The sequence below is a fragment of the Rhinopithecus bieti genome, unplaced genomic scaffold (genome assembly GCF_001698545.2).
Source record: "Rhinopithecus bieti isolate Rb0 unplaced genomic scaffold, ASM169854v2 scaffold_1853, whole genome shotgun sequence".
Lineage (NCBI taxonomy): Eukaryota > Metazoa > Chordata > Mammalia > Primates > Cercopithecidae > Rhinopithecus > Rhinopithecus bieti.
The window spans coordinates 4,870,216-4,893,680 of NW_016804151.1; the positions used below are offsets into that span (position 1 = coordinate 4,870,216).

Genomic DNA, 23,465 nt, shown 5'->3' on the forward strand with positions numbered 1-23,465 from the left:
TTTTTTTTTTTTTTTTTGAGATGGAGTCTTGCTCTGTTGCCCAGGCTGGAGTGCAGTGGCGCAGCACTATCTCAGCTCACTGCAAGCTCCATCTCCTAGGTTCACGCCATTCTCCTGCCTCAGCCTCCCAAGTAGCTGGGACTACAGGCACCCACCACCATGCCTGGCTAATTTTTTTTTTGTTTTTTTGTATTTTTGGTAGAGACAGGGTTTCACCGTGTTAGCCAGGATGGTCTTGATCTCCTGACCTCATGATCCACCCTCCTCGGCCTCCCAAAGTGCTGGGATTACAGGCATGAGCCACCGTGCCCAGCCTAATTTTTGTATTTTTAGTAGAGACAGAGTTTCACCATGTTGGCCAGGCCGGTCTCAAACTCCTAACCTCAAGCGATCTGTCCGCCTCAGCCTCCCAAAGTGCTGGGATTACAGGCATGAGCCATCACACCCAGCCAAAATAAGTTATTTAAATAAATAATTATTTGAAGTATATAAGATTTAAATAAATCCTAAAGGAAAACTGCAAATAATAGATAAGCAGTTCAGTTGATGAATGTTGTGTTTAGTAAAGATGAAAGTTGGACAAGATTAAATTTGAAGTGAAGTAATTGAATTAAAGGGCTTCTAGACTAGGGCTTTTCCTAGGACTTGCTAATTAATTGGATGTGGAGCATAGGGAAAGAGGAATCCAGGCTGCCTTTTTTTTTGTTTTTTTTTTTGTTTTTGTTTTTGTTTTTTTTGAGCTGGAGTCTTGCTGTGTCGCCAGGCTGGAGTGCAGTGGCACGACCTTGGCTTACTGCACCTCTGCCTCCCAGGTTCAAGCAATTCTCCTGCCTCAGCCTCCCGAGTACCTGGGAGTACAGGTGCATGCCACCACGCCTGGCTAAGTTTTGTATTTTTAGTAGAGACAGGGTTTCATCGTGTTGGCCAGGATGGTCTCGATCTCCTGACCTCATGATCCCACCTCAGTCTCCCAAAGTGGTGGGATTATAGGCATGAGCCATTGCACCCAGCCCAGGCTGGCTTTTTACCCTGAGCAATTGTTTGTGAATTGTGGTACAATTTAATGGAAAAAGGAAAACTGGAGAAGGAGCATGTTTGGGCAAGAAATGACAAGAATCAAGTTAGGTTCAAGAAGTCTATTATATATTCAAGTGAGAAATTCACTTGAATGCCCTTTGCTGGAGATATAAATATAGATGTCATCAACAAATAGGTGATATTTAAAGCCCTGAGACCAGATGATTAACATTTAGAGAGTGAGAGTTAAATAGAGAAGATTCCCATGATCTCTGCATGAACTCTGAACTGAGTTCATAATGCATTCCGACATTTACAGATTAAAAAGGGAAAAAGAAGCGTCAAAAGAGATGGAAGCTGGGTGCAGTGGCTCATGCCTGTAATCCCAGCACTTTGGGAGGCCAAGGTGGGAGGATCACTTGAGGCCAGGAGTTCAAGACCAACCTGCCCAACATGGCAAAACCCCATCTCTACTACAAATGCAAAAATTAGCCAGGCATGGTGGTACATGCCTGTAATCCCAGCTACTTGGGTGGCTGAGGCATGAGAATCGCTTCAACCCTAGAGGTGGAGGTCGCAGTGAGCTGAGATCGTACCACTGACTCCAGCCTGGCAGACAGAGCAAGATTCTGTCTCAAAAAAAAAAAAAGAAAAGAAAGATAGAGAGAGAGATTGAGAAGGAGCAGCCTGTAATGTAAGAAGAAAACCAGGAGTTAAGTGAAGAAAGTATTTCAAGAAAGGAGTGGTAGTCATTTCAAATGCTACAGAGGACTGGGAATTGCCCGCTGGATTTGATAAAATGGTCTTTGGTGATCTTTGTGAAAGCTATTTTAGTATAGATAAAGGAGTAGAGATTGGAATGGGTTAAAGAGAGAATGGTCCTTTGGACATTAAAAAAGATAGCCAGGCATGGTAGCTCTCACCTGATTCTAGTGGTACTTGGTAAAGTTATGGATGAAATAAGAGTGACCTGGAGTTGATGATTATTATAGTTGGGTAATGAATACATGAGTTTTCATTGTATAGTTCTTGACTTATTGAGTGTTTATGTCAATGAATTTGAAATTTTAGATTAAATGAACAAAATCCTGGAATTCAGGGTCTATGTAGAAGAGTGACTATTTTCAGGGACAGTGGGTAAAGAGGAAAGTAAGGATTTCAGGGCAGCGATTGGAGGTTTCTCTTGGGTAAAAGAATCATTAAAATATTAAAATAGGGATGTTTGAATAAGTAAGTGACCCAAAAAGATAGGAGGTGGTGGTTGCAAAGTAGGATACTTGGAATTGATATATTGGAGGTAGAAAAGTTTGTATTCACAAGGTCTAGAATATGACATTTAGAGAGGGTTTACATATGGGGTGGAGGAAGTTATTGTTGGAAGAGAGAAGTTACTGTTGTGTTAATTGCATTGATGTTGATGTCACCAAGAATAATAACAGGAGAAGTGGTGGAGAAAAAACACAGTGAACTCGGTGCTGCAATCTTTAGTGAGTAAAGAAGGGATCTGCCTTCCAAGGAGGAATAGCAGGTGGCATAATTCAGTAGCACAAGCTACAAAGAAGCTGGAATGTTTTAGAAAAGGAAGGAAGAAGAAATCATGTACAAGTGGCATAGGAGTAAGGAAGAGATCTATTTTACCTCCAGGTTCTGGAATGTATGAGAATAAAAAGTGCAGGGGGTAGGGTGTGGTGACTCACACCTGCAATCTCATCACTTCAGGAGGCTGAGGCAGGAGGATCACTTGAGCCCAGGAGTTCAAGACCAGCCTGGACAACATGGCAAAATGCTGTCTTTACAAAAAAATGGAAAAATTAGCCTGGTATGGTGGTGCGTGCCTGTAATCTTAGCTACTTGGGAGGCTGAGGTGGGAGGATCACCTGAGCCCAGAAAGGTGGAGGCTACCGTGAGCCATAATCATGCCATTGCACTGCAGCCTGGGTGACAGAGTGATACTCTGTCTCAAAAAACATGGAAAAAATCTGCAGGAGAAGCAGGATTCTCAGGAAAGCCAGGCTTCATTCAGTTAGAGCAAAAAGGTAAAAGAAATTTTCAGAAGAGAAGTGCTGCTCAGCTTTCTATGAGAGTGCTACTTGATTGTTTTATCCTGTTATCTTTCTTTTGATTCCTCACTTATTGCTGGCCTGATTTGGATATGGTACTAGACAATACAGGCTATCAATGGTCATTCACTGGACGAGTTATGCAGAAAGATGGGAAGTCCTCTGTCAGATGTGATTCTCACTTTTGCCCTTACAGTGACTCTTTATCATGGTTTCATTACCTTCAGTAGCCCATGTAATAACCACTATCAGTTGCCAGATGAGCTGTAAAGTATGCCACTCTTATGTTATATTCCTTGCATTGCTTCTTTCTCCCCTACCTCCAGCTTTATTGAACTATAAGTGACAAGTAGGAATTGTATATACATCTAAGGTGTACAACTTATGTTTCAATAACATGTATAAATTGTTGCATTGCTCCTTGTTAGGGCAAGGATGAGTAAATTTTTTTTAAAGTTGGAAAATTCACAGGGCCATCTTGACATAATCATTGACAGTTAAAAGAAGTTACTCTAAAAAGCTTATAACTCTGAGTAGTTAAGGCGGTACTTAGCATGTACCACATCAGCGATTCTGATTAAAGAAGACTTCTAAATATACAGCTTTCTGCAATGTGTCAGTGGTCTTGTCATGGAAAGATCTAATTATTTTAGTTTAATGTGAATTAAATCCTCTGATAGAATTAAGGCTGAAGGATAATTGGTATTTGATTTTATGATTAGCTTATCTTGTAAAATTTTCGTGGGCCACATGGACTCCCTTAGAGACATCTGGCAGTTGTATGTCTACCCTTCTGTAAACCCAGATGCAGGATGGGAAGCCAGAGTGTATTTGGTACAGGGCTGCAGCTAATGGATTAGGGTAAGTAGCATTGAGCTGTCAGCATGAGCATACTGCTGTGGCAAATGCCCCTTCCTAGGACTACTTCAAGAGAAGATGAAAAGGAGTTAGACCTCGAACCCAAAATGCTTCTTACACTCTTTTTGTTCTCTTCTGTTTCAGTGATGACAGTATGGGCTATCAATATCCATTCACTCTACGAGTTGTGCAGAAAGATGGGAACACCTGTGCTTGGTGCCCATGGTATAGGTAAAGTGACCTGCAAAATAATTATTTTAGTAGAATTTCAGCTTTAGATATTATAAAATTTTCAAAAGACTTCCAGTTTTGAGAAGTAATTAGTGAACAATGAAAAACTTAAGAATTGGGCCGGGTGCGGTGGCTCAAGCCTGTAATCCCAGCACTTTGGGAGGCCGAGACGGGCAGATCACGAGGTCAGGAGATCGAGACCATCCTGGCTAGCACGGTGAAACCCCGTCTCTAGTAAAAAATGCAAAAAAACTAGCCGGGCGAGGTGGCAGGCGCCTGTAGTCCCAGCTACTCGGGAGGCTGAGGCAGGAGAATGGCGTAAACCTGGGAGGTGGAGCTTGCAGTGAGCCGAGATCCGGCCACTGCACTCCAGCCTGGGCGACAGAGCGAGACTCCGTCTCAAAAACAAAAAAGAAAAGAAAAGAAAAACGTAAGAATTGTGGCTGGGCACGTGGCTCACGCCTGTGAGCGCTTTGAGAAGCCAAGGTGGGTGGATCACCTGAGTCAGGAGTTTGAGACCAGCCTAACATAGTAAAACCCGTCTCTACTAAATATACAGGGGAATTAGCGGGGCGTGGTGGTGCATGCCTGTAATCCAGCGTACTTGGAGCTTTTTTTTGGGAGGCAGGAGAATCACTTGAACCCAGGAGGCGGAGGTTGAAGTGAGCCAGGGTCCCACCACTGCACTCCAGCCTGGGCAACAAGAGCGAAACTCCGTCTCAAAAAAGTTTTTCACTTCCTTTTGAGGTCAATAGATAAGTTTTGCTTTTGAGTCTTAGCTGATTTTATAAACTCTACAGTCCATACCAAATTCATAACTTGTGATAAACATTTGTTACTCTGTAACTTCTCCTCCCCCCCCCCTTTTTTTTTTGTTTGTTTGAGATGGAGTCTCACTCTGTCGCCCAGGCTAGGGTGCAGTGACTCAATCTCAGCTCACTGCAACCTCCGCCTCCCGGGTTCAAGCAATTCTCCTGCCTCAGCCTCCCGAGTAACCGGGACTACAGGCATGCACCACTGTACCCAGCTAATTTTTGTATTTGTAGTAGAAATGGGGTTTTGCCATGTTAGGCTGGTCTTGAACTCCTGACCTCAGGTGATCCACTCACCTTGGCCTCCCAAAGTGCTGGGATTATAGGTGTAAGCCACCACGCCAAGCCTCTCCTTAGATATAAGTAAGTTTGCCAGTTCTGAGCACAGTAGAACAGTCTTTACTAGACCTTGCTGGAAATCTGTTCTTGGTTTTTAAAGAGTTATGGAGATTGATTGGTCATTGCTGTTACAGCAGTGAAAGTGCCTAATGATACTAAAGTCCACCTTTAGAGAACTGCAATAGACTTAGCAAACTGAGTCTAAACTAGGCATTAGCTGGGCATGGTGGCTCACACCTGTAATCCCAGCACTTTAGGAGGCCGAGGCAGGCAGATCATGAGGTCAGGAGATGGAGACCATCCTGGCTAACACGGTGAAACCCCGTCTCTACTAAAAATACAAAAACTTAGCCGGGCGTGGTGGCGCACGCCTGTAGTCCCAGCTACTCAGAAGGCTTAGGCAGGAGAACCCGAGAGGCAGAGCTTGCAGTGAGCCGAGATCATGCCACTGCACTCCTGCCCAGGTGACAGAGCGAGGCTCCATCTCAAGAAAAAAATAATAATAATAATAAAGTAGGCATTGGAACCATGACTTAATATTATATCCTCCTCCCCTACCCCATCTCCCACCCCACCCCTGCAACTCTGTAAACTTTTTTTTTTTTTAATAAACAGAATCTCACTCTATCGCCCAGGCTGGAAGTGCAGTGGTGCGACCTTGGCTCACTGCAACCTCTGCCTCTCGGGTTCAAGCAGTTCTCCTGCCTCAGCCTCCCGAGTAGCTGGGATTATAGGTGCGCACCACCATGCCTGGCTAATTTTTGTATTTTTAGTAGAGACAGGGTTTCACCATGTTGGTCAGGCTGGTCTCGAACTCCTGACCTCAGGTGATCCACCTGCCTCGGCCTCCCAAAGTGCTGGGATTACAGGTGTGAGCCACCATGCCCGGCCTTTGTAAACTTTTATATGCATTTATTTAATCTGCCATTTTACAAACAAGGAGCTAGGTGTTATACCAGATAAATTGTCCTACCTCAGAGCATTAAATAACTGAATTTGGAATTTCTTGAGTGCTGTAGTATCTCAAACAGCCAATTCCCATGTCATTTATTTGCCATAAAGTTCACATCTTCCTGTGATTAACAGATGATTATCAAGTACTTTGTAAAAATAAAGACTTGAACAGTGAAAAGCATGATTCCCTGAAATGATAATAATTATTAATAAATATCCTTACATTTATCAGAGTCTGAAGTTAGAAGCTCATAACAAATTGTGAGGCCCAAGAGGAAAGCAGAAAATTAGGAAGGGAGAATATTTTTTATGAAGAAAATTTAGATTCCTTCATAATTATTTCTTCCTCTGTGGATCTTTTCCCCCTTTTTAGATTTTGCAGAGGCTGTAAAATTGATTGTGGGGAAGACAGAGCTTTCATTGGAAATGCCTATATTGCTGTGGATTGGGACCCCACAGCCCTTCACCTTCGCTATCAAACATCCCAGGAAAGGGTAAGTATTTAGGGCCACCATAAAATGGTGGTTTTTATATGGGAAATTTCCCCTGGTTTAACTATTATGCCATTTCTGTTTTAGACAATTTAAAAACAACCAGAAAACCTTCATTGGGATCCTCTGTGGCACCTAATATATTGACATGTTTGCTTGGGCTTTTTCATTTTCCAGCTTCTGGAGTTCATTGTATTGGGGCATTGTCTTTGTCCATTTTGTGGTGCTGTAACAGAGTACATGAGGCTGGTAACTTATAAAGAAGAGAGGTTTATTTAGCTTACTGTTCGGCAGCCTGGGAAGTTCAAGGACATGGTCCTGGCTTCTGGCAAAGGCTTCTGTGCTGCATCATAACATGGCAGAGAGAATCAAAGGAGAACAGACACAGGCAAGAGGGAGGACCAAACAGGAGGAAGATCCTCGCTTTCTAACAGCCTGCTGTCTTGGAAACTCACTACTGCAAGAATGGCCCCAAGTATTTATGAGAGTTTCACCCCCATGACCCAAACACCTCCTGCTAGGCCCCACCTAACAAGGCCACATCGGGGATCCAATTTCAACATGCATTTTGGTGGAGACAAACCGTATCCAACTATAGCAGGCATTAAATTTCAAAAATATTAATAAGTGAACCTTGAAACAAAATTGTGTCTGGCCATGACATATCAATAAGCATCTCTCTGTTAAATATTATTAAAGTTGCAGCATTTGGTAACCACAATTACTTAGTTCAAATGTGTCCCAGGGCTATAACTGCTACCTTTAATAGACATAGTGATCAGAAAAGTTAGAGAAAGGATTGAAATGTTTCAATTTTGGGTACCTAAGAGCACATCTCAATGGCCACTCTTCACACTTCACATTCTTCTATTGTTGCTCTCTGACCAGAGCAATTTTTAAATTTTGAAAATGTTCCTTCAGAAATAGTTTTAACTCCATACCTAAAAATGTTTGCCTCAGGCAGTTTTTGTTTTGTTTTGTTTTGTTTTTTTGTTTTGTTTTGTTTTGAGACGGAGTCTCGCTCTGTCGCCCAGGCTGGAGTGCAGTGGCCGGATCTCAGCTCACTGCAAGCTCCGCCTCCCGGGTTTACGCCATTCTCCTGCCTCAGCCTCCCAAGTAGCTGGGACTACAGGCGCCCGCCACCTCGCCCGGCTAGTTTTTTGTATTTTTTAGTAGAGACGGGGTTTCGCCGTGTTAGCTAGGTTGGTCTCGATCTCCTGACCTCGCAATCCACCCGTCTCGGCCTCCCAAAGTGCTGGGATTACAGGCTTGAGCCACCGCGCCCGGCCACCTCAGGCAGTTTTTAATCAACCAAATATTATTTGAAGGGTAAAGACATTAAGAATCTGATAGGTAAAAGCAACAGAGTCAAAGGAGTTTCTTAAGTCACATGAGGAATTGTAGTGGTTTTGCATTTTTATGACTCTTGATAGTTGGAAATTTCCTTTACTATTTTTTAAAGCATTCCCTTTGGATAAGTTAGTAACAGTAACTGACTTTTCTGTCTTGTTATGCTATGGAGGACTGGGGAAACCACCAATTCTAGACCTAGTTTCCTATTTAGATCCCAAAATATGCCCCACACACCAAGGCTCCTGGGAGCCCTTTCTAGCCAGAAATAAGTATAATTTGTGGATGCTTGTCAAATGAAAGATCATTAGGCTAAACCTAAAGAAAGCTGAAGAGAAACTAATGTTCTAGATCATGCTCACTAGCAAGGAGGGAAAATTTTACCAGTTGATAGATTCATAAATCTTTGTCAGCACAAAATCTGACAGGGCATTATTCTGACAAGACATTACTGTCAATGATGATAAATTATTTGGCTCTATAAATCTCTTCCCCTTTTTAACAAGTCCAGTGTGCAATCTGAAAAGCTCTTTAGGACATCCTGCTTATAGGAAACGGCCTATGTGACCTGTTAAATGTTACCCTACTTCCACTTTCAGTGATGCACTTAGGATACCAGGGAAATGAAGGGCTATTGATGCCTTGCTAGGGAGTGGGGCCATATGACTAACCTGGGCTCCCCTACGTGTAGGGTTTCTGTATGTGCTTAGAAAGTCACATAGACAAAAGAGATACCTTGGTTCAAATTGGGATTATTGCCCATATGCTTTATATTTTTTATTCAAGTGATTTCCCTTTTAGGAATTTATCTGAGGGGAGAATACTCTGTAATTACTCCATAATTTGCAGGCAAATATCATCATAGCATTTTTTAGGAGAGTAAAACTTATTAACAACTTACATTTTTCTCACATTAGAGGAATGGTTAAATAAAGCATGGTGTGTTCATTGGATAAAATATGATGCAGTTGTTGAAAATGATTACCAGGAGTTTTTGCTAACATTTATGGGAATATGCTTATAATATGTGAAAGTTTTTTTAAAAACAAGACATAAAGTTGCATATACTGGAAATAATACCTTCAATATTGAAAAAAATACTATTTAGGAAAAAGGACAGAAGAAAATCTGCCAATATTTTGACAGTGGTTGCCTTTGTATTAACAATATAAAAGGATTCCCTGCCTTTTTACATTTTTCTTTGCTTTCCAAAATTTCCACATGAATATTATACCTGGTAATCAGAAAAAAAAATAGAGGGGCAATCACTCTTATCCTTTACATTTCTCCCCTGTTTGGACCTCAGATTACTCAGTGGAAAACTAAACTAGATGCCAGCTTGGGCAATATGATGTCACCCTGTCTTTACAAAAAATGCACAATTTAGCCAGGTGTGGTGGTGTGCACCTGAAGTCCCAGCTGCTTGGGATGCTGAGGTTGGAGGATTGCTTGAGCCCAAGAGATCAAGGCTGCAGTGAGCTGTGATCTCGCCACTGCACTCCAGCCTGGGTTGTAATAGAGCAAGACCCTGTCTCAAAAAAGCAAAAAAAAGGAAGAAAATTAAACTAGACAAATTATTAGGCCTCTCTCCTTTTTTAATAGTCTTACAAATATATATAAACTATTACTTCATTTCCCATGTTTTGTGTTAAAGAAGAACTTTAAAGCAACTTTGAAAAAGAAGAGGGTGCCTATAAGTAATTTATAGACTGTTTAATAAATTAAATAGAGTAGAGGATCTAAGCGTAGATCCCAAGAGGTAAAGGGAATCTTTATCACTTTGGGAAATTTTACTGATAAATAGAAATTATTGTCAGTGCAGTCCATAAATATGTTTTTTATCAGCCTTCTTTCCTCCCTGTCTTCATCTAGCACTATAGCCTGTGTTCCACAGAAAATATAGTCAATAAAAATATAGTTGGTAGCATCTGTAACCCTGATGCTTCACCCCCCTTCCCATACATTAGAGGGACAAACAGAAGGATCCCAGCTCTGTGGTTCTTGATTGTTTGTCAGGTAGCAGCCAGGAATGGAGAGGGAAAAATTCTTTTTTTTCTGTTGCACTCTAGATCCTTCCTTTTCTCCTTCTTCTTCATTCCACACCACCCCCAACATACATCCCTGCACCCCACCTACTCTTTGCTCTCTCTCCTTTCTTATACTTAACTCCTTCTTGCTCCACAGCCTAACATGCTGATTAACAGGACCCCAAAGGTTTGGGTGGGTATTAGGGACCTTCTTAACAAAAGCAGCACACTCTTGAGCTTGCTCTTCCTTTGTTGCCATCTCAGATAAAAAGGCCCCATGAGGGAGGAGACAGATAATTATAGACTTGGTATTCTGATAACTCTGTGTTACATGGGATCAGATGCAAATGAGTTGTACCCTGTAGGGTTTCATGCTCTGCTGTGGTGTCTTCTCATGGTGAGCTTTTCTGTGCCCTTATCTCATCCAGATCTGGCTTCTGCGTTTCATGTTATTTCTCCTAGCCTCTGTAAAGTCTGCAGCACACTAATAATGCTCTGGCTTTCTGATTAAAAATAAATGGCTTTCTATCAGCACTCCTGGCTTGAGGGCCAGCTCACATGTAATCCCTTATGGGATTCCAAAGTTGTTAAATAAATGCAGTAATTTTGTTTTTTGTCATTTTGAAGCATTCAAAATTTTCAAGAAAAGCTAAAAGCTATGGTCGCGCGGCGCTGTGTCAGCCTGTAATCCCAGCCACTTTGGAGTCCGAGACGCGCGGATCACGACGGTCAGGAGATCGAGACCATCCTGGCTACACTGTGAAACCCGTCTTACTAAAAAACAAATAAACTAGCCGGCAATGGTGGCGGGCGCCTGTAGCCAGGCTACTCGGGAGGCTGAGGCAGGATATGCGGAACCCGGGGGCGGAGCTTTCAGTGGCTGAGATCGGCCACTCCACTCCAGCCGCGGCGACAGAGCGAGGACTCCATCTAAAAAAAAAAAAAAAAAAAAAAAAAAGAAAAGCTATGGTCATATAAATGTAAATTTTATCCAGAATGTTACCAATGTAACATTTGTGAATAAATGTGTAGGTGCTGTATTTGCTTAGACTCTAGTTTGGGCTGTGTTTTCTTTTCCCTTATCTTTGAGACAAGGTCTCTCTCTGTCATCTGGGCTGGAGTGCAGTGACATAATCACAGCTTACTGCAACCTCTACCTCCCAGGCTCAAGCAGTCCTGCTGAGTATCTGGGACTACAGACATGTGCCACAACGCCCGGCTAATTTTTAGATTTTTCTTTTACAGAGACAGGGTCTCACTCTGTTGGCCAGGCTGGTTTCGAACTCCTGGATTCAAGCAGTTCCCCCACCTTGGCCTCCTAAAGTGCTGGGATTACAGGCATGAGCCACCATACCCAGCCAGTTGTATTTTCTTTTTCCTTATATAGCGTAAAATAAGGGTAAGTGACCGAGAGGTTGATGCATAGCTAGATCACCACTTTAAATGCCTTCCCACACACCCCTTTCCTCCTGTTCCCTCTACCTGCAGGTTGTCGATGAGCATGAGAGTGTGGAGCAGAGTCGGCGAGCGCAAGCCGAGCCCATCAACCTGGACAGCTGTCTCCGTGCTTTCACCAGTGAGGAAGAGCTAGGGGAAAATGAGATGTACTACTGTTCCAAGTGTAAGACCCACTGCTTAGCAACAAAGAAGCTGGATCTCTGGAGGCTTCCACCCATCCTGGTATGTTACAGTCCTACCTCTGAGAGAGTAGGAATCTAGCGTAAAAGAAAGAAGACGTGAACAAACATGAGGTTTTGTTATTTCTGAGAATAAGACCCTTCCTGCAGCAGTGTTTAAAACACTTTCTGTACAAGGTTTTTATGTTGAGTATAGAGATGAATCTTTCTACAAATATTTGGTAGTTCCTTTTCCTAAAGAGCTTATAACCTAGAAGAAGAGATCAGTCAGGTACACCAGTAATTGCAATTCAGTGCGATGTGAGAACTGCCACAAGGGGTAAAACATGGTGAATTTGAACTTCAGGAGAGGGTGAACTTCTGGCTCTGCGGAGAGAGGAAGCTTAGGCTGGCCCTTTGTGGACTCTAGAAGAGCAACCGAGCCCAGAGGCAACACGCACTGCGCTGTCACATGGCTGTGGCACACTGCTGAGTTGAGTGTGTGTGCACAAGCATACCAGTGCACTGGGGCCTGTGTGGAGACCTTTATGAAACCATATTTTTGAAGTCTTTAAAAAAATTATGAAGAGTAAATGTTCTGTTATATATTCTCAAATATTCACATGTATTTGACTTGTTTTTTCCATGTAAATTTTGTATCTTCAGAGCCCTTTAATGCAGATGTTCTCTACCTTTACTTCTCCAGATTATTCATCTTAAGCGATTTCAATTTGTAAATGGTCGGTGGATAAAATCACAGAAAATTGTCAAATTTCCTCGGGAAAGTTTTGATCCAAGTGCTTTTTTGGTACCAAGAGACCCGGCTCTCTGTCGGCGTAAACCACTCACACCCCAGGGGGATGAGCTTTCCGAGCCCCGGATTCTAGCAAGAGAGTTGAAGAAAGTGGATGCACAGAGTTCGGCTGGGGAAGAGGATGTGCTCCTGAGCAAAAGCCCATCCTCACTCAGCGCTAACATCATCAGCAGCCCGAAAGGTGAGGCCTGGGGGCCTTATGCAGGTGCTTTCTTGGGACTCCTGTAGGCTACATATGTTTCTCTGTCTTCTGTTCCAGAACATCAGGTTGGTTGGTGAAAGGAACCTATCTGGAATCAGATCTATCTGTATTTAAGCTGTGTAACTTTTAGCAAGAGATTCAGCGTCCCCGAATCTATTTTCTCGTCTGTAAAATGGAGATAATACCAGGTTTACAGAGTTGAGAGTTTGACACATGGAGAGTAAAGCACTTCACACAGTGCCTGATATATGGTAAACAGGAATGGTAGCTGCTGTCTTGTCCCCTTATAGCAAAAGTTTTGAGTTTTCCCATCTTTCAAGGGGTCTGGAGGATCAAAACTCTTTATTTTTATTTTTTTTATTTTTTATTTTTTTGAGACAGGGTCTCACTCTGTCACCCAGGCTGGAGGGCAGTGGTGCAACACAGATCACAGATCACTGCAGCCTCGAACTCCTGGGGTCAATCGATCCTCCCACCTCAGCCTCCTGAGTAACTGGGACTACAGGCACACACCACTGCACCTGGCTAATTTTGTACTTTTGTAGAGATGGGGCTCTACATGTTTCCCAGGCTGGGCTCGAACTCCTGTGCCAAAGGGATGCTCCTCCTTCAGCCTCCTAAAGTGCTGGGATGACAGGTGTGAGCCACTGCACCTGGCTCAAAACTATTTTCATAAAAATACTAAGATAATATGTACCTTTTCACTTTCTCTCACAAGTGTACAATGGTGTGAGAGACAAGATGACATGGAATAATACTGTCACTTTGACAGTGAATTCTGTGCTGATGTATTGTACTTTCTCGTTCCTGTTTTAATTTCTAATATGGGAAATATTGATAGATAAAATTCACATAAAATTCTAAGGGTTCTCAGTAATTATTAAAGGTATAAAAGGGGATGGGGTAAGAGGCTATGACCAAAAAGTTTAAAGCCTTACAGGATTTTTGTGAGACATAGAGGTAACAATGGACAGCAGGAAATTCCCAGTACCATGCCTAACAATAGGAAGTACTCAGTACATGGTGGTCACATTTTTTGTCTAATTTTACAAAGGAGAGGGATCTGTGTTTGGGAAAACTCCTTACTCTAATAGTTAGATTTTTTTTCAACTGAATCTAACATAAATCATCTTTCTGCTATTTTCTGAGTCCCTATAATGTACTTTACATTTTCAGGACATTGTTGCTTATAGGGACTTGGCATTGAAGAAGACAAAAATGTAACTTACTGGCTACATAATAGGAACTAAAGAGCAGCCAGTCACGACTCCCCTGTCTTTACCTTTGTGTGTACAGTTGTGAAGCTAACCTCAGAGTTAGCATTTGGGGCTGGCTTACCTTGTGGCATTTGGATTTGTGAATCTTGTCTTCTGTCCTGTTCATAGGTTCTCCTTCTTCATCAAGAAAAAGTGGAGCCAGCTGTCCCTCCAGCAAAAACAGCAGCCCCAGTAGCAGCCCACGGACTTTGGGGAGGAGCAAAAGGCTTCGGCTGCCCCAGATTGGCAGCAAAAATAAACTGTCAAATAGTAAGGAGAACTTGGATGCCAGCAGAGATAATGGGGCTGGGCAGATCTGTGAGCTCGCTGACGCCTTGAGCCGAGGGCATATGCTGGGGGGCAGCCAACCAGAGCTGGTCACTCCTCAGGACCACGAGGTAGCTTTGGCCAATGGATTCCTTTATGAGCATGAAGCTTGTGGCAATGGCTGTAGCAATGGTCAGCTTGGAAACCACAGTGAAGAAGACAGCACTGATGACCAAAGAGAAGACACTCGTATTAAGCCTATTTATAATCTATATGCAATTTCGGTAAGTGGTTTATTATATGGTTTTCAGAGAGTGGTCTGTGTTTTCTTCAGTTGTCTTCATATATTCATCAGCAAGTATTTTTTCAGGTCCTGCTTATTTCGTAGCATTGAGCTTAGTGATAGACAAAGTTAACATAGAAATCTTGGCCTGTCCAGGTGTGGTGGCTCACACCTGTAATCCCAGCACTTTAGAAGGCTGAGGCAGGAGGATAGCTTGAGCCCAGGAGTTAGAGACCAGCCTGGGCCCTATCTCTACAAATAATTTTTAAATGGAGCTAGGTATGGTAGCATGTGCCTGTAGTCCCAGCTACTTGGAAGGCAGAGGCAGAAGGATCACCTGAGCCCAGGAGGTCAAGTCTTTAGACAGTTGTGATCACTCGACTGCACCCCAGCCTGGGTGATAGAGCAAGTGCCTGTCTCAATAATAATAATAATATAGTAATTACAATTATAAAATGATTGTTTATCCACACAAGACTTGAAGCTTATGACTTTTGAATTTTGCTTTTTGCTTATTTTGGTTTTAGAAAAAGAGAGTTCTAAAATATTTTTTCACCTACTGATCATTTACATGATCCGTGTTCTCCTACTCAGATCCTAGTGCTATACCCTGGCCATAGTACAGTTAACTACTAACATACCTCCACTCTCTTATCTCTTACAGTGCCATTCAGGAATTCTGGGTGGGGGCCATTACGTCACTTATGCCAAAAACCCAAACTGCAAGTGGTACTGTTACAATGACAGCAGCTGTAAGGTAAACATTCTCAAACTTTGAATGAAAGTTAGGAACAGAATATCAACAGAACTGGGGAACATTTGTTGAAATAATGGACTATCTCTTGAATAGGAAATAGATATTTCTATTAGAATCAATATAGAGATGCTGTCAGTATTAAAGGAACAAAAGTGATATGCAGAGTAGGGAATGAAAACATGAGTAGTGAGGAAAAATGAAGAGTTAGTTGACTGGTCGCAGTAGCTCATGCCTGTAATCCCAGCACTTTGGGAGGCTGAGGCAGGCTGAGGAGGTGGATCACTTGATGTCAGGAGTTGGAGACCAGACCGGCCAACATAGTGAAACCGCATCTCTACTGAAAACACAAAAATTAGTCAGGCATGTTGGCGCATGCCTGTAATCCCAGCTACTCGGGAGGCTGAGGCAGGAGAATGGCTTGAACTTGGGAGGTGGAGGTTGCAGTGAGCCAAGATTGCTCCACTGCACTCCAGCCTGGGCAACAGAGAGAGACTCTGTCTCAAAAAAAAAAAAAAGGGAAGTTAGTTAATGTAAAAAGCTCCTATCTTCTAGACTGTTAGAATTTGATGGGGTTGGGCCAGGCACGGTGGCTCATGCCTGTAATCGTAGCACTTTGGGAGGCTGAGGTGGGCGGATCATGAGGTCAGGAGACTGGGACCATCCTGGCTAATATGGTAAAACCCTGTCTCTACTAAAAATACAAAAAATTAGCCAGGCGTGGTGGCACACGCCTGTAGTCCCAGCTACTCGGGAGGCTGAGGCAGGAGAATCGCTTGAACCCAGGAGGCAGAGGTTGCAGTGGGCTGAGATCACGCCACTACACACCAGCCTGGTGACAGAGCGAGACTCCATCTCAAAATAAATAAATAGAATTTGATGGGATTTTAGGTCATTCTTTTTTGGCTTGTCTATGGTCAAAATGTTTTCCCCAAAGCAAACATTGGAAATAATGGGGCTCATTTTAAAGGGGCAGGTGTGAGACAGCCAAACTAGTGAGCTTATTGGAAGCAATCAGGCTTAGTAATTGCAGAGGGTTGGTCTTCCCTTTCCTGGTAAGGATTTAGAGCCGTAATAGTGATGGCTTTTTGTTAAAGGTTTTTCTTGCCCTTTCAGGAACTTCACCCTGATGAAATTGACACCGACTCTGCCTACATTCTTTTCTATGAGCAGCAGGGGATAGACTATGCACAATTTCTGCCAAAGATTGATGGCAAAAAGATGGCAGACACAAGCAGTATGGATGAAGACTTTGAGTCTGATTACAAAAAGTACTGTGTGTTACAGTAAAGCTACCACTCTGGCTGCTAGACAGCTTGGTGGTGAGGGAGATGACTCCTTGTAGCTGACATTTGGCAAAAGTGTCACTGAAAGGCAAGCTAAATGTAGTTATTTTATCCTGTGACCCTGAAGCACAAAATAAAAATTCTAATTAAAATAGTTAACTTTAAGAGTAGTAATAATTTTGTTTTGAAGTCTCATACAAGCTCTCCAATAGAGAACTTTCAGGCAGATCCCACCATTAGCCTGTAAACAAAAGGTTTGGCACCAGCCACCTGGGACCAAATAAGAATTCAATTTGTGCTTGTCCAGATATGAACAAATATGTAGTGAGTATAGAGTTTACCAATAATCATAACAAATATTAAAGATTTCCTTGGAGTCAAAGTAAAAAACAAAAAATTATAATGTTGTCTAGGGACGACATGATATGCTACCTCCTTTTTCCTGAAGTTTTATTCCATTATATTGACAAGATGGAGAAAGCAAGATCATGAAGGTGTGCAAATGATTCTTATGGCATGGACGAGGATTTTCAATTTATTTTAAAACTGTTTCGCTACCCTTTCTTTGTCTTTCTTGCTTTTGTTTTGCTATTGTGTTTATGTTTGAGACACAACCAGTCATTGGTGGCAGGGGCATATAGTGGTCAGTCTGAAAGGGAGGCTCTCTTAAGAGCTATGTGCCTTCCACTCAGAGACCCAGTAGAAGACCCAGTAGAAAGAAAAAGCATCCTGGGAAATCCAGCTACCATGGCCCTCCCAGCAGAGGCATCTTACATTTAGGATACTTCAAGTATCCTCAGAAATGTATTCTGCACCCCCGGCCCCGCCCATGCTGAGGGAAGGGGGGCAGTTGCCAATATTTGCACCATCTTCACATGCACATGTTGCAACAACAGCTTCTGGGAAGGTAAGCAGCATCGGAGCTAGATCGCGTTTCACAATTAGTGGTTGTTCTTTTCCGTGTTTGCTTTGCACTTTAAAAAAGAGAGAACACATGCAGATGAACTTGCTTGTGTGTATTTGATGGCTCTAAGGGCTATAAATTACAAACAAAACACATCCCAGACATTAGGAGTTCATAAGTATATTTAATGAAATTGGTGGTTTTAGGAAGTCAACTTTAGTTTTGCTTTGTTTGCATGTCCAGTAATTTTTTTATTTTGATATTTGTCTTTTTTTTTTCATTTTACAGTAGTCATTGAAAGTTATGTTTGTTTGCTTACTTCATTTTTTCCTCCAATTATTCAAGACTGGAACAAAAGTATAAATATTATTTATTTCAGGTAGCATTTTTTTCATGTAGTTTTTTAATATATACTTGAAGGAAATGTTTCACTTATTTTTGGTCTTTGTTTATTCATTTAGATCCTGCAAGTTGATTCTCATTAATTGTCAGATTCCACTACCCTTTCTTCCTCATAGGTAGTAATTACCAATGTAACTAAGCATTTGTGTTCTGATATCTGAGGCCAGTAACTATTAATATCTAGTTCTCAAAGCATTTGGAAAGGTTATCTTAAATGGCTACCTAAAATGAAATCCTTTTCAGAGAAAATAGAATTGCAAGTAGGTAGGAGTGGCCTCAATTGTCTAATGTAATAAAGTCAGACAAAATGCATACTTTATAGTTTCAAGATTTTCAGTATATAAAGTCTGTCCATTCCTACCTGGACATGTCCCATTAAAAAGTGGAAGGTTTTAAATAATTTCTTTACAGATGTTTTATTTAAGCAGGTAGCACAATCTACTAATGTTGTTTGATCTGTGTTTGTTATACTGGTTGTAATTAATTTTTTTAATTCATGAACTAGCAGAAAATTTATTAAATTAACTATTAACTACATTGACCTTGTAAATTACTGTATAAACCTTGTTGACAATGCACTGACATTAGAAAGATGTTAATGTACATAAATAGAGTGTAAATAAAATAGTGTTGATGTACTGAAATATGAACTGTATAAAAAGTACTGGTAATTGTATATGGGGTGTACCTGTTTATCTGTAACTATTATCCAAACAAATTAAATACTGTGGATGCCTCTATGTGTTGTTTTTCCTCATACAAGTAAACCCAGAAAGTCAGATTCTTCAGCCTCCCTCTCTGTGATCCTGTTTTAATTCTCCTACTTGAATAATTTCTTTCTGACTTACAGAGGGGATGCTTCATCTCTGAGGCTGGAAACTCTGTAGGGCAGGATTCCCCACCTTCGGGGCTACAGACCAGTACCGTCCATGGCTTGTTAGGAACCAGGCTGCACAGCAGGAGGTGAGCGGCGTGCTGTATTTATAGCCGCTCCGACTAGCTCCCGTTGCCTGAGCTCTGCCTCCTGTTAGATCAGCAGGGGCATGCGATTCTCACAGGAGGACGAACCCTATTGTGAACTGTGTATGCTACAATCTAGGTTGTGCGCTCCTCATGAGAATCTAATGCCTGATGATTAGAGGTGGAGCAGTTTTATCCTGAAACCATTCCCCCTGTCCCCCCAGTCCGTGGAAAAATTGTCTTCCACGACACCCGTCCCTGGTGCCAAAAAGGTTGGCAACCACTGATGTCGAGGGTAGAACAAGATCCCTGCAGTGACCAGGTGACTTTAAACATGGCTCACATCCCTTTTAGAAAGTTATGGCAGGGAAGCAAGTAGAGAGCAGGTGGTAAACTGAGGATTGGTGCCTACACTGGTACCTACAGGGGTCCTACAGTCATTTTGTGCAGATCAGGAGATGAGGGGAAGAGAAGGAAAGCTGCTCATTTGCATAATGCCTTGAAATGACTCTAGGTTTGTAGGGGGCACCGAGAAGCCAGATATCCCTAGTTGTCTGTCTGGGAGATCCAAGGAGACAGTTGGCAGTGTTGAGAAGAAATGAAGGTGACAGCTGTAGGTCCTTCACCCTCGGCTTCTATTTGTTCACCTATAAAATTAAAATACCGTACACTCAGGCTTGTAAGAATTAAATGGACACAAATGCCTGGCACTGTTGCTTGGTAAGTGCTCAGTCCATCGATATTCAGTCCTATCTTACAAAGAGGGTTTTTTTGGTTTGTTTTGTTGTTGTTGTTTTTTACCTCTTTACCGACTCTAAAAGAGTTTAATAGCCCTCTGTTCACATTTTCCAAAAACAAGAATACACATTAAAAATGTATAAAATGGGCCAGGCCCAGTGGCTCATGCCTGTAATCCCAGCACTTTGGGAGGCCAAGGCAGGCAGATCATCCAAGGTTGAGAGTTCAAGACCAGCCTGACCAACATTGAGAAACCCCATCTCTACTAAAAATATGAAATTAGCCGGGCGTGGTGGTGCATGCCTGTAATCCTGTAATCCCAGGGAAGCTGAGGCAGAGGTTGCAGTGAGCCAAGATCACGACATTGCACTCCAGCCTGGGCAACAAGAGCGAAACTCCGTCTCAAAAAAAAAAAGGTATAAAATGAAACATGTTGAATCAGCAGCAGTGGCAGCTTGTTTAAGGAAAGGAACAAACAAAATTAATATAGAAAGTCAAAAAATGAAGCACAACTCTTTTAAGTGACAGTCTGTTTTTAGGTTTCTTTCTTTCTTTTTTTTTTTTTAATAGAGGCAGGGTCTCACTCTGTTGCCCAGGCTGTAAATGCAGTGGGGTAATCATGGCAGCCTCGACCTCCCAGGCTCAAGCAATCCTCCTCCCACCTCAGCCTCCCCAGTAGCTGGGACCACAGATGTGCGCCACCACACAGCTAATTTTTGTAGAGATGGAGTTTCACCATGTTGCCCAGGCTGGTCTTGAACTCCTCGGCTCAAGCTATCTGCCCACCTCAGCTTCCTAAAGTGCAGGGATTATAGGTGTGAGCTGCCATGGCTGGCCAAGGCTGTCTTTTAAAAAGTTAAAAATGGTCTGGTTCAAGGCCAGTCTGAGCAATATGGCGAGACCTCATTTCTTAAAAAAAAAAAAAAAAAAAAAAAAATCAACTGGGTGTGGCGGCCCATGCCTGTAGTCATCCCAGCTACTCTGGAGGCTGAGATGGGAGGATCGCTTGAACCCAGAAGGTTGAGGTTGCAGTGAGCCTTGATTGTGCCACTGCATTCCAGCCTGGGTGACAGTGAGACCTTGTCTCAAAAGAAAAAAAAAGCCTTGGAAGGACCAGCCTCGGGAGATGGGCAAGCACTTTGTTTCTAGTTTCTGAATGGCCCTGTGCGTTGAGAGGTCTTGAGCCTCCCAGCCTCTCTGGCTGAAGGTGGCGATTCAGCATGGAGTCTCTCCACCACTTGGTGGCATTGCTCACAGTGACTTCTTACTTCTAAACACCATTGAATTGGAGCAAGTAAGATGATTTGCCACATTTTTCCCAGCTAGTTTGGAGGCTGAATATAGAATTTTACTAGGACACACCAGAATGTGTAACTTGGGGAGCAGCGATCCCAGTTTCCCTTGATAATGTACCAACAGCTTCCTTAGTATTGAAATCACAAGTTCAGAAATGCACACACCTCTGTGATCAGAGATCCATAAAGGAGAAAGCAACAAAAAGAGGCCTTTTAAGTTTGCCAGACTTTCTGACCAGTGGGAAGCAAGAGAGTAGGTAAGTGTGCAGCAGTCACAAACCCAGGCCTATGAGAACCTAGTTGGGAATAGGATGTAAGAGAATAGGGAGTGATGGGGACTCTAGTGAGTTCTAGGCACATGCCCATCTAAAGGCTCAATGTGACTGTTGCCCTGCAGGAATGTGGGCCCCAGTGTTCACCAAACATTTTTTTGTTTGTTTGTTTTTCCCATGAAGAGAAGCCAGAAACCCAGATATTAATACAAAGTATCCAGTTTAGAGGTGTTGGTAAATTTTTAAAATTTTGAACACTGTGCTGCCCAACGAAGGTATCTGCAAGCCAGATACAAACCAGCAGTTCATGCCCCCTGGTAAGTAGAAAGGTCATAGATTTTGACCCCATTATGTTGGAGGTCAAATTCTAGTTCTGCTGTTGCAACAACTGTAAACGAAAGTTTTGAGATTTCTAATGCCAATGAAAATACCACTTTATTTCCAAAGGTTATTAAAAGGAATGGATCATGTATGTAAGTAGGCACAGAGCTTGCCACCTATTAGGTACTCAAAAGCATTCTTCCCTCACTTAAGGAAACAATACAGGCATAATATAACAATAATGTTATGATCAAGTTCATTATCAGGAGGCATGCACCCAAACAATAGGGGAGTGAGCACCTGGCAGCTCTCTGCTAGGTTCTCTGGCGGCAGCAGTTCCCAACCTGGCAATTCGTCGGCACCATCACAATCAGCCAGCAGCTTGTTGGATATGCTGAGTCCAGAGTCCCGCCCATATTACACCTAATGTCCTGTGTCTATTACACCCAGATTTGTGAGATCCTCCTCTCCCATGCAGTCCAAGAATCTGCATCTAATGAGTTCCTCAGAGGAAGCTCTTTCGCAGCTAGTTTGCACTGGTCAGTGGGTTGGTCATTTATGGAAACCACTCCTCCAGGGAAAGAATCATTATTTCCAGTCTTATTAGGGAAAGATGATATGCATATGCACATGTGTAAGGAGGAGTGACAGTAATTAGCCAAAAGCTTTGTAGATATCATTGTCTCTGATGAAGTGCTGACTGATGACATCAGACAGTAGGCTGTTGACAGTGTATCCCGGGGAAAGCTAAATGCAAAAGGGAAGCGAACTGCCTCATGAAGTGAGATCAGGATTGCAGGGTCAGAAACATGGAGAGGGTGAGTCAGATGGACAAAGGAGCAGAGGCAGGATTCAAGTGGTGCGTTTTGGAGGCAGTGCAGCCTGTTCGTGCTGAGTGGAAGATGCAAGAGGAACATAGACGATAACGGCAAGGCAGGAGCCATGAAGGCCTTTGAAGGTCAGGCCAGTTGTAATAAAAGTATTTCACATTGTCAGGTATCTTGGGATGGTTGCCAAACATTTTTCTATGGTTTGCATAAGTACATATCTATTTTATTTACATATTTATTTATTTTAGTTTTTTTTGAGACAGGGTTCCACTCTTGTCGCCCTGGCTGGAGTGAAGTGGCACTATCTCGGCTCACTGAAACCTCCACCTCCCGAATTCAAGTGTTTCTCCTGCCTCAGCCTCCCAAGTAGTTGGGATTACAGCCACACGCCACCACACCCAACTAATTTTTGTATTTTCAGTAGAGACAGATTTTCACCATGTTGACCAGGCTGGTCTCGAACTCCTGACCTCAGGTGATCCACCCGCCTCAGCCTCCCCAAGTGCTGGGACTACAGGTGTGAGCCACCACACCTGGCACATACATTTCTATTTTAGACTATTTTATTATAAGCATAAGTTCTGTTTGCTGTAATTTCTCTCTTTTTCATATTCACAATCTGCTTTGGCTGGAATTTCTCTTGATAACAAACTTTAGACCTTACCCACAAGCCCAAGAGGAACTCACAGATGGGTGCCAGGCTTGAAATGCCCCAGAAAGACTGAAGGAAGTGGAGGAGGAAGAAAAAAGGAGACAGAAGGGGGAAAACCTAGAATATAACTTTGACAGGGAGGAGGCATGCCAGAGAGAGGAGCCCAGTCACAGCTGAGTGCAGCCCAGGAAGGAGACATGTGCCTGGTTGGAGGAACCGTCCAAGGCCCTGGGGATAAGGGGACAGGACTTCTCTGCTGATCTGATGATTTTTTCAGTACCACCCTTCAGTTATCTGCAGCAGGATCCTCTGCTGCTGATGGCTAAACCCCAGTGCCCACTGCGATTACAAACTGGGGAGGAAGAGGGGGACTTCCACATTAGGGATCAACAGGGAACCTCCAGAATGGAGTAGGAGATGCCTGTGGTCATCATCAGAGGCTGCCGTAGCCCCAGGTTCAGAGCAGTCATCTTA

The 23,465-nt window shown here is 42.7% G+C and overlaps 2 protein-coding genes across 3 annotated transcripts in view; one reads left to right on the forward strand and one right to left on the reverse strand.

The window, feature by feature from the left end:
• LOC108526286 (ubiquitin carboxyl-terminal hydrolase 32) overlaps window positions 1–18,699 on the forward strand; it is an 85,900-nt gene extending 67,201 nt beyond the window's left edge. Inside the window, exons 20-26 of one of the 2 annotated variants that reach the window (XM_017866968.1) lie at window positions 4,080–4,166; window positions 6,645–6,765; window positions 11,628–11,819; window positions 12,462–12,750; window positions 14,157–14,578; window positions 15,242–15,334; window positions 16,448–18,699. In XM_017866968.1, the coding sequence (XP_017722457.1) occupies window positions 4,080–4,166; window positions 6,645–6,765; window positions 11,628–11,819; window positions 12,462–12,750; window positions 14,157–14,578; window positions 15,242–15,334; window positions 16,448–16,621 (1,378 nt within the window). In that variant the 3' untranslated portion in view covers window positions 16,622–18,699. The remainder of the gene's footprint in view (window positions 1–4,079; window positions 4,167–6,644; window positions 6,766–11,627; window positions 11,820–12,461; window positions 12,751–14,156; window positions 14,579–15,241; window positions 15,335–16,447) is intronic. The other variant, XM_017866969.1, reaches the window with a different exon arrangement.
• A 3,233-nt stretch (window positions 18,700–21,932) lies between these two features.
• On the reverse strand, window positions 21,933–22,453 carry LOC108526226 (putative protein FAM106C). The gene is given in 2 exon segments (XM_017866870.1): window positions 21,933–22,009; window positions 22,012–22,453. Coding segments are annotated over 2 exon segments (519 nt in total).
• Between the last annotated feature and the right edge of the window lie 1,012 nt (window positions 22,454–23,465).